Source organism: Hyperolius riggenbachi, chromosome 3 (assembly GCF_040937935.1).
Source record: "Hyperolius riggenbachi isolate aHypRig1 chromosome 3, aHypRig1.pri, whole genome shotgun sequence".
NCBI lineage: Eukaryota > Metazoa > Chordata > Amphibia > Anura > Hyperoliidae > Hyperolius > Hyperolius riggenbachi.
The window spans coordinates 91,369,229-91,387,140 of NC_090648.1; the positions used below are offsets into that span (position 1 = coordinate 91,369,229).

Sequence of the window (17,912 nt, forward strand, 5' to 3'; positions counted from 1 at the left end):
ATTTTACCTCCTTTTCTTGTCACTAATACAGCTTTCTTTTGGTGCTATTTGATTGCTGCTGCGAGTTTTAGTTTTTATTATATTCATCAAAAAAGACATGAATTTTGTCAAAAAAATGACTTTTTTAACTTTCTGTGCTGACATTTTTCAAATAAAGTAAAATTTCCTATACATTTGAGTGCGAAAGTTATTCTGCTACATGTCTTTGATAAAAAAAACAAAACCATTCAGTGTATATTTATTGGATTGGGTAAAAGTTATAGCGTTTACAAACTATGGTGCCAAAAGTGAATTTTCCCATTTTGGAGCATCACTGACTTTTCTAAGCACCTGTCATGTTTCATGAGGTGCTAAAATTCCAGGATAGTATAAATACCCCCTAAATGACCCCATTTTGGAAAGAAGACATCCCAAAGTATTCACTGAGAGGCATGGTGAGTTCATAGAAGATTTTATTTTTTGTCACAAGTTAGCGGAAAATGACACTTTGTGACCCCCCCAAAAAAATGGAAAAAAGTTTCCATCTCTTCTAACTTGCGACAAAAAAAAAATGAAATCTGCCACGGACTCACTATGCTCCTCTCTGAATACCTTGAAGGGTCTACTTTCCAAAATGGGGTCATTTGTGGGGTGTGTTTACTGTCCTAGCATTTTGGGGGGTGCTAAATTGTAAGCATCCCTGTAAAGCCTAAAGGTGCTCATTGGACTTTGGGCCCCTTAGGCTGCAAAAAAGTGCAGTTAGGCTGCAAAAAAGTGCCACACATGTGGTATTGCCATACTCAGGAGAAGTAGTATAATGTGTTTTGGGGTGTATTTTTACACATACCCATGCTGGGTGGGAGAAATATCTCTGTAAATGACAATTTTTTGATTTTTTTTTACACACAATTGTCCATTTACAGAGATATTTCGCCCACTCAGCATGGGTATGTGTAAAAATACACCCCAAAACACATTATACTACTTATCCTACTTCTAACTGCGCTAAGGGGCCCAAAGTCCAATGAGTACCTTTAGGATTTCACAGGTCATTTTGCGACATTTGGTTTCAAGACTACTCCTCACGGTTTAGGGCCCCTAAAATGCCAGGGCAGTACAGGAGCCCCACAAATGACCCCATTTTAGAAAGAAGACACCCCAAGGTATTCCGTTAGGAGTATGGTGAGTTCATAGAAGATTTTATTTTTTTGTCACAAGTAAGCAGAAATTGATTTTAATTGTCTTTTTTCACAAAGTGCCATTTTCCGCTAACTTGTGACAAAAAATAAAATCTTCTATGAACTCACCATACTCCTAACGGAATACCTTTGGGTGTCTTCTTTCTAAAATGGGGTCATTTGTGGGGTTCCTATACTGCCCTGGCATTTTAGGGGCCCTAAACCGTGAGCAGTAGTCTAGAATCCAAATGCCTCAAAATGACCTGTGAAATCCTAAAGGTACTCATTGGACTTTGGGCCCCTTAGCGCACTTAGGGCGCAAAAAAGTGCCACACATGTGGTACCTCTGTACTCAGGAGAAGTAGTATAATGTGTTTTGTGGTGTATTTTTACACATACCCGTGCTGGGTGGGAGAAATATCTCTGTAAATGACAATTTTCGATTTTTTTTACACACAATTGTCCATTTACAGAGATATTTCTCCCACCCAGCATGGGTATGTGTAAAAATACACCCCAAAACACATTATACTACTTCTCCTGAGTACAGCGATACCACATGTGTGACACTTTTTTTGCAGCCTAGGTGCGCTAAGGGGCCCAATGTTCTATTCACAGGTCATTTTGAGGCATTTGTTTTCTAGACTACTCCTCACGGTTTAGGGCCCCTAAAATGCCAGGGCAGTATAGGAACCGCACAAGTGACCCCATTTTAGAAAGAAGACACCCCAAGGTATTCCGTTAGGAGTATGGTGAGTTCATAGAAGATTTTATTTTTTGTCACAAGTAAGCGGAAATTGATTTTAATTGTTTTTTTTTTTTCACAAAGTGGCATTTTCCGCTAACTTGTGACAAAAAATAAAATCTTCTATGAACTCACCATACTCCTAACGGAATACCTTTGGGTGTCTTCTTTCTAAAATGGGGTCATTTGTGGGGTTCCTATACTGCCCTGGCATTTTAGGGGCCCTAAACCGTGAGGAGTAGTCTTGAAACCAAATGTTGCAAAATGACCTGTGAAATCCTAAAGGTACGGTACTCATTGGACTTTGGGCCCCTTAGCGCACTTAGGGTGCAAAAAAGTGCCACACATGTGGTACCGCTGTACTCAGGAGAAGTAGTATAATGTGTTTTGTGGTGTATTTTTACACATACCCATGCTGGGTGGGAGAAATATCTCTGTAAATGACAATTTTCGATTTTTTTTACACACAATTGTCCATTTAGAGAGAGACACCCCAAGGTATTCCGTTAGGTGTATGGTGAGTTCATAGAAGATTGTATTTTTTGTCACAAGTTAGTGAAAAATGACACTTTGTAAAAAAACTATAAAAATCAATTTCCGCTAACTTTTGACAAAAAAATAAAATCTTCTATGAACTCGTCATACATCTAACAGAATACCTTGGGGTGTCTCTTTTCTAAAAAGGGGTCACTTGTGGGGTTCCTATACTGCCCTGGCATTTTACGGGCCCAAAACCGTGAGTAGTCTGGAAACCAAATGTCTCAAAATGACTGTTCAGGGGTATAAGCATCTTCAAATTTTATATAATACAATACAATAACATTTCTATAGCGCTTTTCTCCCATAGGACTCAAAGCGCTTAGGCTCTCTCAGATTCAGTAATTAGTAGGATGAAGTATTCACACAACAGTTATATTTCTGCAAATGCCAAACTGAACAGGTGGGTTTTCAGTCTGGATTTAAACACATCCAGGGATGGAGCTGTCCTGATCTGTTGAGGTAAGGAGTTCCAAAACGTAGGGGCAGCATGACAGAAGGCTCTGGGACCAAACGTTTCCAGGTGGACTCTGGGTATGACTAGATTATTAGAACCTGTTGATCTGAGAATGCGGGGATTGCTACGTAGCTGCAACATATCTTTCATGTATCCAGGGCCTAGATTATTCAGGGATTTAAATGTCAGTAGGCCGATCTTGAATAGGACCCTCCATTCTATAGGTAGCCAGTGAAGGGAGTGCAGGACTGGCGTTATGTGGCAGTGACGGGGTTGGTTAGCAGTCTGGCAGCAGTATTCTGTATCAGCTGTAGACAGTACAAGGCCTTTTTTGGAAGACCAGTGTAGATAGCATTGCAGTAGTCCAGTCGGGATGTGATGAAGGCGTGGACTAAGGTTGGCAGATCTTCTGGGGGTATGAGGTGCTTGATTTTTGCAATGTTCTTCAGGTGAAAATAGGATGATTTCACCACAGCAGAGATTTGAGTTCTGAAGTTTAAATCCCAATCAATTAGAACTCCCAGGCTACGCACATGATCAGAGCTGCGTAGATCCGTGCCTCCTATTCCCAGTGGTGAAGACTGCAAGTTAAGTTGTTTTGTTATCATGCTCTGCCCTCCAATCAGAAGGACTTCAGTTTTGTCTGCATTTAGTTTCAGCCAGCTGTCATTCATCCATTTCTGTAGTTCACGTAAGCAGGCAGCAAATTTTGATGACAGGTGGTCTATGAGGGGGCGAATTTTGTGGAACCGGTCATAAGCAGGGTGGCCTTTTAGATGACAGGTTGTATTGGGCCTGATCTGATGGATAGGAGTGCTAGGGGGGTGACAGGAGGTGATTGATGGGTGTCTCAGGGTGTAACGAGCAGTGCACACAGATTTGCACTGAATGCAGAATGTCACTTAATGTGGAAATACTGAAGACCAAAACCAGGGTAAATGTGAAATAAAGTAATGATTTATTTACAAGGACAGGATATATACACAAGTGATGCTGCAATTGGTGCATGAACATAAATACAAATGAACTGTACAACTAGCAATATGATTGCAGACAATTGTCTTGCGATCAGACATACACAAACCAATAATAATATATACAGTGTGCACACAGTGAACCCCGAACCCTGTCTAACTAAGCTAACTAACTAATATATACACAGGATAATATACAACCAAGCGCAGGACATATGCAGCAGGCAATAGGTTAGTCAACAAGCTGAGATCAGATACCAGGACATCAAGCAATACAATCAGTGAGCAGAAGAATAGTCAGACAAAGCCAATATCATAAACCAGGGAATCAAACAATCAGGTAACAGGCAGACAGGTTATAGGTAACAGGAATCAGGTAACAGGAATCAGGTAACAGGTAACAGGTAAAGGACCAGAACACAGGCTCTAGGCTATCATCACCAATGAACTAGCAACAGTGTTCTGTTGTAGCTGGACTTTTATACTCTGCAGGATGGTCATGTGACCTCTTCCAAGGCTGCAGAGACACAGTTCTTGAATACGGAGACCTCTGCTGGTGGGCAGAGGGAACTTCAGGAGGAATGTACAATGTTCTTGAAATGAGAGGGGACATCTGCTGGTGAACAGAGGAAGTCCATACAGTTCACAAACGTCACCAGCAGGAACAGATCGTGATACAGGGGGTGGTTAGAGGGGAAAATAGATGCAATCAATGCACTGGGGAGGTGATCGGAAGGGGGTCTGAGGGTTTGGCCGAGTGATCAGGAACCCACAGGGGGGAAATTAGGGCCTGATCTGATGGGTAGGTGTGCTAGGGGGTGACAGGTGGTGACAGGAGGTGATTGATGGGTGTCTCAAGATGTGATTAGTGGGGGGAATAGATGCAAGCAATGCACTGGCGAGGTGATCAGGGCTGGGGTCTGAGGGTGTGGGCGGGTGATTGGGTGCCCTAGGGGCACATAGGGGTCTAATCTGATGGGTAGCAGTGACAGGTGGTGACAGGGGGTGATTGATGGGTAATTAGTGGGTGTTTAGAGGAGAGAACAGATGCAATGCACTTGGGAGGTGATCTGACGTCGGATCTGCGGGCAATCTATTGGTGTGGGTGGGTGATCAGATTGCCTGCCAGGGGCAGGTTAGGGGCTGATTGATGGGTGGCAGTGACAGGGTGTGATTGATGGGTGGCAGTAACAGGGGGTAGTTGATGGGTGATTGACAGGTGATCAGTGGGTTATTACAGGGAAGAACAGATGTAAATAATGCACTGGCGAATTGATAAGGGGGGGTCTGAGGGTAATTGAGCGTGTGGGCGGGTGATTGGGTGCCCGCAAGGGGCAGATTAGGGTCTGATCTGATAGGGAACAGTAACAGGTGGTGATAGGGGGTGATTGATGGGTGATTGATGGGTGTTTAGAGAAGAGAAGAGATGTAAACAATACACTTGGGAGGTGATTTGACGGCGGGTTTGCGGGCGATCTAATGGTGTGGGTGGGTGATCAGATTGCCCGCAAGGGCAGGTTAGGGGCTGATTGATGGGTGGCAGTGACAGGGGGTGATTGATGGGTGATAGGTGATTGGCAGGTGATCAGTGGGTTATTACAGGGAAGAACAGATGTAATTAATGCACTGGCGAATTGATAAGGGGGGGTCTGAGGGCAATCTGAGCGTGTGGGCGGGTGATTGGGTGCCCGCAAGGGGCAGATTAGGGTCTGATCTGATAGGTAACAGTGACAGGTGGTGATAGGGGGTGATTGATGGGTAATTAGTGGGTGTTTAGAGAAGAGATGTAAACAATACACTTGGGAGGTGATTTGACGGCGGGTTTGCGGGCGATCTAATGGTGTGGGTGGGTGATCAGATTGCCCGCAAGGGGCAGGTTAGGGGCTGATTGATGGGTGGCAGTGACAGGGGGTGATTGATGGGTGATTGACGGGTGATTGACAGGTGATTGACAGGTGATCAGGGGGGATAGATGCATACAGTACTCTGGGGGGGGGGGGGGTCTGGGGAGAATCTGAGGGGTGGGGGGGGTGATCAGGAGTCCCCAGGGGGCAGTTTAGGGAATTTAAAAAAAAAATAGCGTTGACAGATAGTGACAGGGAGTGATTGATGGGTTATTAGGGGGGTGATTGGGTGCAAACAGTGGTCTGGGGGGTGGGCAGGGGGGGGTCTGAGGGGTGCTGTGGGCAATCAGGGGGCGGGGGGGGAGAAATCAGTGTGCTTGGGTGCAGACTAGGGTGGCTGCAGCCTGCCCTGGTGGTCCCTCGGACACTGGGACCACCAGGGCAGGAGGCAGCCTGTATAATACACTTTGTATACATTACAAAGTGTATTATACACTTTGTAGCAGCGATCGCGGGGTTAACAACCCGCCGGCGCTTCCGAACGGCCGGCGGGTTGTCGTCACGGGTGGGCGGAGCCAGTTGCCGGGGTAAGCGCGCGTCATCAATGATGCGATCGCTCCTCCCGGCATGCCGAAAGGACGCAACGCCCTTGGGCGTATTGCGGTCCTTTCGGCGTCCACTTTGCCGCCGCCCATCGGCTGTGGGCGGTCGGTAAGTGGTTAAAGAGCAAATGTATGGAGGCGACAGCTTGTGAAGAGCTTTGTATGCAAGCGTGAGAAGTTTAAACTGGATCCTTTGGGCGACTGGTAACCAATGGAGGGATTGGCAGAGAGGGGCTGCCTCAGAGGATCTAGAAGAGAGGTGGATGAGACGGGCAGTGGAGTTTAGTAAGGATTGGAGAGGTGCCAGTCTGCTTTTTGGTAGACCACAGAATAGGGTGTTGCAGTAGTCAAGACGGGAGATGATTAGTGCATGCACAAGCATTTTAATTACTTCTTGTGAAAGAAAGGGACGGATTCTGGAAATGTTTTTGAGATGGAAGTAGCAGGAGGTAGTTAAAGTGTTAATATGTGGTTTAAAGGAGAGCTCAGAGTCCAGAGTTACACCAAGGCAACGAGCTTTGGGGGTTGATGCTATTGGGGTGTTATCTACATTGATTGTGACAATGGAAGGTGGAACAGAGAGCGAAGGTGGAAATATCACAATCTCCGTTTTGCTCATATTGAGTTTGAGGAAGCGGGATGACATAAATGTAGATATAGCGGATAGACATTCGGGGACTTTGGATAGTAGTGTGGAGAGGTCTGGGGCAGAACAATAAATTTGGGTGTCATCAGCATAGAGGTGATATTGAAACCCAAAAGAGCTTATTATCTGTCCCAGGCCATGGGTGTAAATGGAAAAGAGGAGGGGTCCAAGGACGGACCCTTGTGGTACTCCTACAGACAGTGGGCGCGGAGAGGAGTTGGTATTGGCATAGGAGACCATGAAAGAACGTCCAGACAGGTAAGAGTTGATCCAGGAGTGTGCTAGGCCCTTGATGCCCAGTGTGGAGAGGGTCTGGAGAAGTAGGGTATGATCAACAGTGTCGATGGCGGATGACAGATCTAGGAGTATTAGTACCGAGAATCTGCCTTTGGCTTTAGCAACTAGGAGGTCATTGGCAACCTTAGTGAGAACTGTTTCCGTAGACTGTTGAGGGTGGCATTACAATGAGTGTTTAAAACAAAAAACAAAACTTTTATCATTGAGGGATGTACTTTGTATGCAGATCGTCTGACATTGAGACACTGTTCTAAGTATAGTCAATTATGTCACCCGCAGGCTTTCAGTGTGTGGATTCTTCCAGACCATGTCAGAATGGAGCGAGATGCACCATGTATTCCAATGGAGAAGCTGCTTGTATGTAAGTAACTACAGACATGTGTGACACATGCAAACTATTCTTATTTTTTGTTGAGGGCTACTGCCCAACCTGGAGAAAACCTCTTACTGCACCTGCACAGGACGCTCTCGCCATCAGAAGCACTAACGAGGACGCGCACGGCCTGTGCCACACATGGACAGTGACCCGCCGACTAATCAGTCAGCAGAAACTAAACTAAGACACTGCAGCGGACCTGAGGATCGTAGGTCCTCTATGATCCTCAGGTCCCCTGCAGTGTCTTAGTTTCGGCGCGGGCACAGGACGGCTGCAGGGGGCTGGTAGAAGCCCCAGGTAAGTGAAACTCTTTTTCCTACCTACAGTTTAGGTTCACTTTAAGCCTGGTACACATCTCTAATTTTGATTGACCAATGACCGGCCAATGTTACCACCTCCTTGTAGTATAAGGGCTCACAGAATACGAACACTATGAACAGATTGTGTAGGTAAGCTGTCATGAGTAGGTAGGTAAACTGTCAATTGGCCAATCAAATGGATGTGTGTATTAGTCTTTAGTGATACCAAAGGTTTGCTCTCCTTTCATAACCTGTATATAGAACCCTCCTATCCTAATTGGAGTAACAATAATGTTGAACTGGATCAGGGGGATTGGGAGGAGATCCTAAGGAGGTTTCACCATGTGTCAGTGAGAGACTTGCCCAATTGTACATTTTGTACATAATGGTTCATATGCAATTCACTTTTTCTCCTGTGTTTTCCCCTAGGTGATATTTTCTCACCTTATCATAAAATGCATTTTAAACCACCAGCAAGCAAGAAAATACTCAGAATAATTTTGTGGTACTTTTTCACCTACTTTTTGTTACTTTTTCAATTGAAAAGTACAGAAAAGTTATCGTATGTTATTGCACATGGGCAAGTGTTATATGCATCTGAAAATCACATATGCCACATCACTCCTGAATGTATTCTGCTAATGAATATCCAGGCAGTCTGGATCACTTACATGTCACTTATCTTCATGCTCTTTGCTTTTGGGCTAACATCATTGTTTTGTCTTACAGGTATTATTTTGCTATTAACCTCTGAACTATCTCATCGCTGTTAAATACTTCCGGTATGAAAAGGCTGTTAACCTCTGAACATCTGCAACACTGTATGGATATGCTTTGTTAACCTCTGAACTTATGCATCCCTATATGGATGTGCTCTGTTAACCCCTGAACTGCTGCTTCAATGTTACATATGTACTGTACAGTATGAATGTGCTCTGTTAACCCTTGAACTGCTGCTCCAATGTTCCATATGTACAGCATGAATATTAATATTATTATTTAGTACTTACAGTGGGATGCAAAAGTTTGGGCAACCTTGTTATTCGTCATGATTTTACTGTATAAATCGTTGGTTGTTATGATAAAAGAATGTCAGTTAAATATATCACATAGGAGACACACACAGTGATACTTGAGAAGTGAAATTAAGTTTATTGGATTTACAGAAAGTGTGCAATAATTGTTTAACCAAAATTAGGCAGGTGTATATATTTGGGCACCACAAAATAGAAATGAAATCAATATTTAGTAGATCCTCCTTTTGCAGAAATTACAGCCTCTAAACGCTTCCTGTAGGTTCCAATGAGAGTCTGGATTCTGGTTGAAGGCATTTTGGACCGTTCCTCTGTTAGGAACTCACCTGGAGGTTCCCGCAATGTGACCGCTCTTGACCAGAGTCGCGTCGGGTCCTTCACTACCGTATTTCGACGGCCGTCCTCCGCTGGTGATGCGTGCACTGGGGATTGCTCTGCGCATACTGGTTGGCGGATGTCTTGCTCCTCTCGGCCGCAGTATGGTCTGAGGCGGCGACAGAGGTAGTGTCAGATGACAGGATAGTCAGCTGACACTTAGGCAGGGGTTTATTTAATAAATATAAAATAATGAATGCTGACCCTGGCCGGGATTGAACCCTGATCTCTCACGCCGGAAGGGATGCCCTTGACCAGTATGCTATAGCTGACACACGGTCAGGAGGTTTTGCTGGTCAGCTGAGTGGTTAGTCAGCTGACATGTATTGCTACCTGTGTCAGCTGATCTCTTCAGCTGACACTTAAACAGGATTATTGCCTGCGTGTGATTGGCTGCTGTGTGCACTGATTGGTTGCATGAAGTATTTAAGCCTGCTGAGTGCTTTCTGTCATCACCCGTCATAGCTTTGGCTGTGTGCTTCTGCTGGGTGTGATTTACTGCTTATTGATTACCTTTTACCTGTGAACCAACCTCTGCCTAAAATCTGACTGGTCTCTTCCTGCCACCTGAACTGACCTTCTGCCTGATTCCTGATTACTCTCTGATCTCTGCCCGACCTAGGATTACCTGACCTAGATTTCGCCTGCTCCTTGTGTACCTTGATACTTCTGATTGTACGTGTATGATGACCTCGGATTGTTACTGGACTTTGCTTATCTCCTGTTAGGTTCTGGTGAGTTACATAGTTCACTCTACGTTCAACTCCTATACCTTGCACCTACAAGGCCTGGGTGTAACCGAAGTCGGGCAGGTGTTGTTTGCTCACCTCCCATTCAAGCGGAAAGGGTAAAGAAGGTGGGGATAGATTAGGGCAGTGTTCCCCAACCCTGTCCTCAAGGCCCACCAACAGTGCATGTTTTGTACTGCGACTCTTTTTGAAGCACTGGCTGAACTTTATGAGTATACAAGTAAAGGGGCCGCAGCAGAGATGGCCCTTCAGTCACTCCATCAGGGTAGACGCCCTGTGGAGGAGTACGTTACGGAATTCCACCAATGGTCAGGGGATACAGTATGGTTTGATGCAGCTCTGAAGCACCAATTCAGACTTGGTGAGCTTGCCTGGGTCGGGATTCCAGACACACTTAAAGATCTCAACAAATTATCTATTCAGATAGATCGACGTCTCAGGGAGAGACGTCAGGAGAAGTCTTCTTCCTTCGGTCCTAACTGGTTCAGTTCCAGTCCTGCCACCTCCTGTTTCTCCTCCAAAACCATCTGGGTTAGATGATCCAGAACCCATGCAATTGGGGGCTTCTAAGTTATCTGTTGCCGAAAAAACTAGAAGACGCTCTATGGATCTTTGTCTGTACTGTGGAGCTTTCAGGTCATATGGTCTGCTCCTGCCCTGTAAAGAAGCCAGAAAACTCCAACGCCTAGGTGAGATCGAGGAAACTCACCTAGGCGGTCAGGTTTCTCCTCATAAGAATCGTTTATTATTACCTTGCAATATTATCTGGAGTGACAAGTCTTTTGATGGTCAGGCTTTTGTGGATTTGCTGTTGAGTCAACCTATAACTGTCATACCTGAAGTTCTGTTAAAAATTGGTGTTTGTCATTGTGAAAAGATTAGTTTATTTTTATTTTTTTTGCTTGATTTACCTTCCACCCCAGTCGTTGTAGGTCTTCCTTGGTTACGCTTGCATAATCCAACATTTGATTGGCAGTCTGCTCAACTCACATCATGGTCTAATACTTGTTTTGAAAACTGTATTAGTTTGCTTCCTTTACGTAGTACTGAGGTTAAAACCAATCAATTGCCTTTATGTTACCAAGAATTTTCAGATGTATTTTCTCCACAGGAGGCTGACAAACTTCCCGCTCATAGACCATATGATTGCCCTATTGAGTTATTACCTGGTATCATATCTCCTCGGGGTAGGTTGTTTCACCTTTCAGGTCCTGAGAAAGAGGCTATGAGGGATTATATAAAAGAGTCTTGAGAAGGGTTTTATCAGACTTTCTTCCTCTCCTGCCGGAGCGGGGTTTTTCTTTGTGGAAAAAAAGATGAGGACTCAGACCATGCATTGATTATAGGGGGTTAAACAAGATCACAGTGAAAAATCGTTACCCTCTCCCACTCATTGACGATCTCTTTACTCGGGTGGCTGGAGCTCGAGTTTTCACTAAATTAGATTTACGCAGAGCTTATAACCTCATCCGGCAGGGAGATGAATGGAAGACTGCATTTAACACTCACGAGGGTCATTATGAATACCTAGTCATGCCATTCGGTCTTTGTAATGCACCAGCAGTCTTCCAGGATTTTGTTAATGAGATCTTTTGAGATTTTTTTAGGAAAATTTGTTGTTTATTTGGATGACATTTTAATATTTTCATCTTCTGTTTCTGAACATCGTACTCATGTTAAAATAATTTTAAAAAAATTACGTGAAAATCGTCAATATGCAAAAGTGTATCTTTGAGACCCGACAGGTTTCCTTTTTAGGTTATGTTATCTCTGACTCTAGATTGTCCATGGACCCATCCAAGTTATCTGCAGTTCTAGAGTGGCCTCAACCTCAGGATCTCAAAGCACTTCAAATGTTTCTGGGGTTTGCTAATTTTTTATAGAAAATTCATTATGCTTTTTCTATTAAGGTAGCGCCATTGACTGACCTTACAAGAAAAAAATGCTGACCCTTCTCAGTGGTCTTTACAAGCAATCAAAGCTTTTCAGGTTTTAAAACAGGCCTTCTGTACTGTGCCCGATTTAATCCATCCTGACATTCAATACCCATTTGTTGTTGAAGTTGATGCTTCTGAGCGAGGGGTGGGGGCAGTGCTTTTTCAGTATGCAGGCAAACTGGAGAGATTGCATCCTTGTGCTTTCTTTTCCAAGAAATTCTCTTCTGCTGAACAGAATTATGATATTGGCAGCAGAGAATTACTGGCAGTTAAATGAGTATTCGAAGAATGGAGACATTGGTTGGAAGGAGCTTCTCACACAGTCACTGTATACATTGACCATAAAAATTTGGAGTATATAGAAAATGCCAAAAGGCTGAATCCTCGTCAAGCACGTTGGGCTTTATTTTTCTCACGGTTTAATTTCATTATAACTTACAAGCCAGGCTCAAAGAACACGAAAGCAGATGCTTTATCCCGTAATTTTAAAGTCAATTCTTCCAAGGTAGATGCTCCTGAACCAATCCTTCCTTCTCAATATATTATTGCAGCCTTGTCTAGGTCCACTTTGTCAGAGGATTTATCCAGTCTCTTGAAAACTTTTCAAGATGATCCACCACCGTGGCAGCCAGTCCATACCTTATTTGTTCCAGTACAATTTAGATTGCAGGCGTTACAACAATTCCATGAGTCTAAAAGTGTTGGTCATCCTGGTCAAAAGAAAGCTTTCTCAGAGATTTCAGCTGTCTGTTTCCACAGTTAGGAGCATATTGAGGAAATGGAAGACCACAGACTCAGTTCAAGTTAAGGCACGAAGTGTAGGACTAAGAAAAATCTCAGACAGAAGCGCCGAATAGTAAGAACAATCAGATTCAACCCACAGACCAGCACCAAAGATCTACAACATCATCTTGCTGCAGATGGAGTCACTGTGCATTGTTCAACCATTCGGCGCACTTTACACAAGGAGATGCTGTATGCGGGAGTGATGCAGATGAAGCCTTTTCTCCGCCCACACTGCTGTACACCGTTTTAAAGCACATGTGATTTAAGGCAAGTGACTGGTACACTTATTTGCAGTGCTTAGCAATTGCACAGAAAAAAAAAATCATAAAAATGATACATTTTTTATGTGCTAATTTGGGTGGAAATGAGGCCTAAGAGTGAGCAAGGGTCATCATTTCTATGAAGTACTTATTTTGTTTTACATTGAAAGAATTCCTTCCTAAATCCCTAGGCAGGAGCCACGTAATGCCAGCATTATTATTATTTAGTATTTGTAAGAAACGAGGCAGCTGCGGCGAACAGCACCGCCGCGGCAGCTGCCTCCATGCGGCCATCCATCCGTTCGGCGTCCAGGACGCCGAGGACGGAACGCTCTCCTGTGCAGCGGGCGCACACACAGACGGGACCTTTATGCGGGGAGGAAGCCCGTCAGCTGACCTGCTGGTCGGCTGACGTCAGAGGAGACCCTCGGCGCCCTGGATTGGCTGATGAGAGGGGGGCGTGCCAGTGAGGTCTCCTCTGCTTCATAAGCCTCCGGGCTGCATTGCTACTTTGTCTGTTGTCGTGAATACTTGCGTGTTAGCACGCAGACCTTAGGCTAGTGCCCTGGTGTTGATGCTAAGGATTTCACACCTAGTCTAGGATATTGCTGATTTGTTATTGTTCATTGTAGACTAGTTCCCGGGTGTTGATGCCACGGATTTCACACCCAGACTAGGATATTACTACTGTATTGATCTCCTGTGTATGACTCTTAGCTATTCTCTCTGACTCTGATTCTGCCTTCTGATCCTGTACTTTCGCCTATCTGCCTACCCGTTGCTGAACCTCTGCCTGATTACCGTTTACTCTCTTGTCTCACGATTCTGTACTGATACTTACCTCTCCGTTGCCGAACCTTGCCTGTCTTACCATTCTACTCGCCAGTGGGTGCTCGCCACTGGTGAAGTGTTAACTACACCAGCTCTGCTGGTTAGCAGCTCTGCTAGGCCATAGTTTAGTCCTAATTACCTGCTCAGTAGGTACCTGTCGTTTTAGTATCTGTGTCTCGTAGGCTGCAGTAGAGTCTGAATCACCCGCTCCTCTGGAGATTCAACCTCTTCAGCATTGTTCCTCCAGCTGGCTGGAGGTTGTACGTTAGTACAACCTCAGTGTACTGTTTAGACCTCACCAGCCCCTCTGGTGGGGCCTCATTAAAAGCATTGAGTTACTGTTGCACCAAACACTAAACACTCTATAGGTGTCCAGAGGTTAGCCATACTTGTATTATTGGTGATTCTGCAGATCACTAATAATCAGGTGTACATCTGTATCACTGGTGATACTGCAGATCACCAGTGATCAGATACTCTGTGTGTGCTGACACCAATCGTTACAGTATTTTTATAGGGCTGATATCCCACACAGACATCAGTAGAGCATACAAACTCTGTGCATATAGTGCCCTGGCTGGGTTTCAAACCGGGGAACCAGCGCTGCAAGGCGAGAGAGCTAACCACTACGCCACCATACTGTCCACTATGCCCCCGTGCTGCCCAGTATGTCCACATTCATTTTTGTTTGTGCGTGTCTTGTGGTTAATCTGCATAGCAGCTAATGCAATAAATAAAAATAATTACATATATATGGTTGTCACCCTGAGCTAGAACATGAAATCAATCCTGAAGTGGCATTAAAATATAACATTTACTTACCACATTAGTGAGAAGCTTCTGGGAAGTCCAGAGGCTTTATTTATTATATATTTATTGTATTTATAAAGCACCAACATATTACGCAGCGCTGGACATTAGTTTAGGTTACAGACAATACTTATACTGGTTGAACTCGATGGAAGGATGTCTTTTTTCAACCAAAATAACTATGTAACTATGTAACAATATTTAGGGGTGACATACCGCAATATGATAATACAGGAATACAAGAAAAATCAAATCACGCAGCACAGTATGAGTACAAGGTAATGCTTAGTCAGTCACTGGAGGGGAGCATGGAGATTAGGCAAGTTAGGTTCACTCAGATGCATAGCATGGGTGTACAGTAATGGAGGTGCATGATCAGGTAGGACACATAAGGAGGAGGACCCTGCCCAAAGGCTTACAATCTAGAGGGAGAGGTAGGGACACGAAAGGTAGGGGACCAGAGTTCAGCTGTGGGTTTAGAGCACTTATGAAGCATGGTAAGCCAGAGTGAAAAGGTGAGTTTTGAGGGCCTTCTTGAAGATGTTGAAGGAGGGGGCTGACCTAATGGGTGGAGGTAGGAAGTTCCATAGTGTTGGAGCAGCTCTTGAGAAGTCCTGGAGGCTTGAATGGGAGTGAGTCATGCGGGGGGACGGTCAGGCGTAGTTTATTGGAGGAGCGGAGTGAGCGGCTAGGTGTGTACCTCTGAGTAAGATCGGAATTGTAGGTTGGACATGTTTTGTGGACAGATTTGTAGGTCAGACACAGTATCTTGAATCTGATTCTAGACTGGATAGGAAGCAAGTGGAGCGATAGGAGGAGTGGATAATTCTGGCTGCCGCACGAATCCTTCTCCAGATCCGAAGCAAGGTCCCTCTCTAAACCTATTTAACCCAAACAGTTGGATATGCATCTTCTGGCTGGGCATGTGGGCGTAAATAAGAACCTCTGCGCTCTGCTTGCACGAGTATGGTTCAGGAAGGAAAAAAGCAATGCATGAGCAACTTTGTTCTATTGGGCAGACTTGGACCGTACTCGTACTCGAATGTGGCCATTCACAGCTAAGCTCCTGGCCAGAAGATGAAATGGGACCACACTTTGAATCGGTGGACCCTATGAGGATCCAGTAAGCATATGGACTATCCAGTGGCTTCCCACTGATGAGGTAAGTATCTATTTTGGGACACTTCAGGATTGCTTTAAAACTAGATTCTGCCTGGCTTGTAAAAAGGACCCATATTCATCTTTCTCACAATCTAACAAAAAAGGTGCAAATTACTATTTTAGTGTGTAGTACTAGGAATATTTTTAACAAGAATGATTAATTGATAAATGATGTCAACCCCCCAGCAGCATATTGTCCTATATTGTGTTCTTCAGGCCCGTTCTGCCAGTTTCCCATACAATTATTGGCAACATACAAGATCCCATCTCTTGGATTTCATTGTTCGGTAGGTCTTCTTGGCATTCATCCAAGAGACAACTTTCCAAGCCTTGACTGTGAAGCCAGCAAAGGGTTAGCTTGTGCTCCTCGAAAACGCATTCCCAGATGTTTCTCATCTAGCTCTCCTCGCCCTCCAGTCTCCTTTTTCCTGCTTACTCAAATCCTTTTTTTCTCACATTTTCCCCACTTCTGATTCTTTGTTTGTAAAATTCCCCTAGTCGTCTTTGTTTCTCAACATGAGCACTTATGTGCCCATTTGACCAATGTGAAATCCCTTGTTCTGGTGTGGTTGATATTAAAAAGTATATTAAAGAGTATAAACACACGCACAAAGATTGTTGCCCGCATCGATTGAAGCTTAATCCCTTGGGTGACAGTTTGGAGCTGAGTGCCGTACAAGATCTGTCTGAAGCCTACAGCCTTCTAATGCGTTCTGTTGTTATGAAGGGGGTAGGAAGAATGATGGTGTGACGCAGGATAGTTTGGCTTCCAGCGGGAACAATGGGCAGGTGTTTGTTGGGCGCTGCTGTCACTAAAGATCCTGCCTGTTGGAACTTTATGCAACGTCAGGGGACACCTGTACATGTGCTAAGTTCTTGGCCAAGATGGTGCTGAACAGCCGTGACAGCTGGGTACCATCAAGCATGTGAACCTAGCATAAAAGTGTTGTATAGGAACCACTTGGGAGTACCGTTTTCACTTAAAACAAACCTGAAGAGAGGAAACTCACTTTAGATTAGATACACACCTTTTATAGAGGGAAGGTTCTAAATACCATAGAGCCTTCCCAGTCCTCGGTCTGTACTGTTGTTCCAGCACAGTCTACTGCTGAAGTTATGCGACCGGCTGTGTCTTCCGCACTCCTCAGGCAGCCTTTGGAAGTACCCACATCCCAGAGTGCTTCCAAAAACTGGCACATCCATATTGCGCATGTGCAAACCCCAGACTCGCATGTTCATAGTACAGATGCCCTTGTCTTTCGAACTACTCTAGGAGGCAAGAATTTTCAAAGGCTGTCAAAGGAGTGCCGAAGGGATATTCGACCTAGCAGGTGTAATTACGCCAACAAGGATGGGGCGGACCGAGCATTATTTTGCTTTACATAAGTATCTAACCCAGGGGTCTCAAACTCGCGGCCCTCGATACAATATTTTGTGGCCCGTGCCGGCAAAAGCAAAAGAGACACGGAAGCGAACTATTTTGCCTATTTTACCTTATAGTTCGCTTCAGTGCTCCCAAGTAATCCGCCGCATCCCAGCCGCTAAACGAGGTCTGCAGAGCCCCCAAATCCCCCGGGCAAACATCCACGACTGCGCTGAGGGGCAGAGCTTCCAGCTGAAGCTCTGCACCTCCTGATGTTGATCCGCCGTGATTGACATCAGGAGGGGCAGAGCTGAAGCTGAAAGCTCTGCCCCCTTCCAGGAAATGCTGGCGGATTGCCCCCCCGGCGATTTGGGGGCTCTGTAGCCCTCGTTTTGCGGCGGGGACACGTGAAATCCCTTATGCGGCCCAGCCTCATCCTGACTTTGCCTCTTGCAGCCCCCAGGTAAATTGAGTTTAAGACCCCTGGAATAGGGTGAACAGTAGGGGGCCAAGGACCGAACCTTGGGGGACTCCCACCGAGAGGTGGTTGGGGGTGGGCGAGGACTCATTGAAGGCGGTTGTGAAGGAGCGGTTGGAGAGGTAGGATGAAAGCCAGGACAGGGCGAGATCGTGAATGCCCAAGGACTGGAGGGACTGGAGGAGTAGGGGATG

General features: G+C 45.0%; 1 protein-coding gene across 1 annotated transcript in view; it reads left to right on the plus strand.

The window, feature by feature from the left end:
- Positions 1-17,912, plus strand: part of LOC137562834 (neurogenic locus notch homolog protein 3-like) — a 111,889-nt gene that overhangs the window by 18,302 nt on the left and 75,675 nt on the right. The window contains exon 2 of the mRNA XM_068274579.1: positions 7,539-7,620. Coding sequence (XP_068130680.1) covers positions 7,539-7,620 — 82 coding nt within the window. The remainder of the gene's footprint in view (positions 1-7,538; positions 7,621-17,912) is intronic.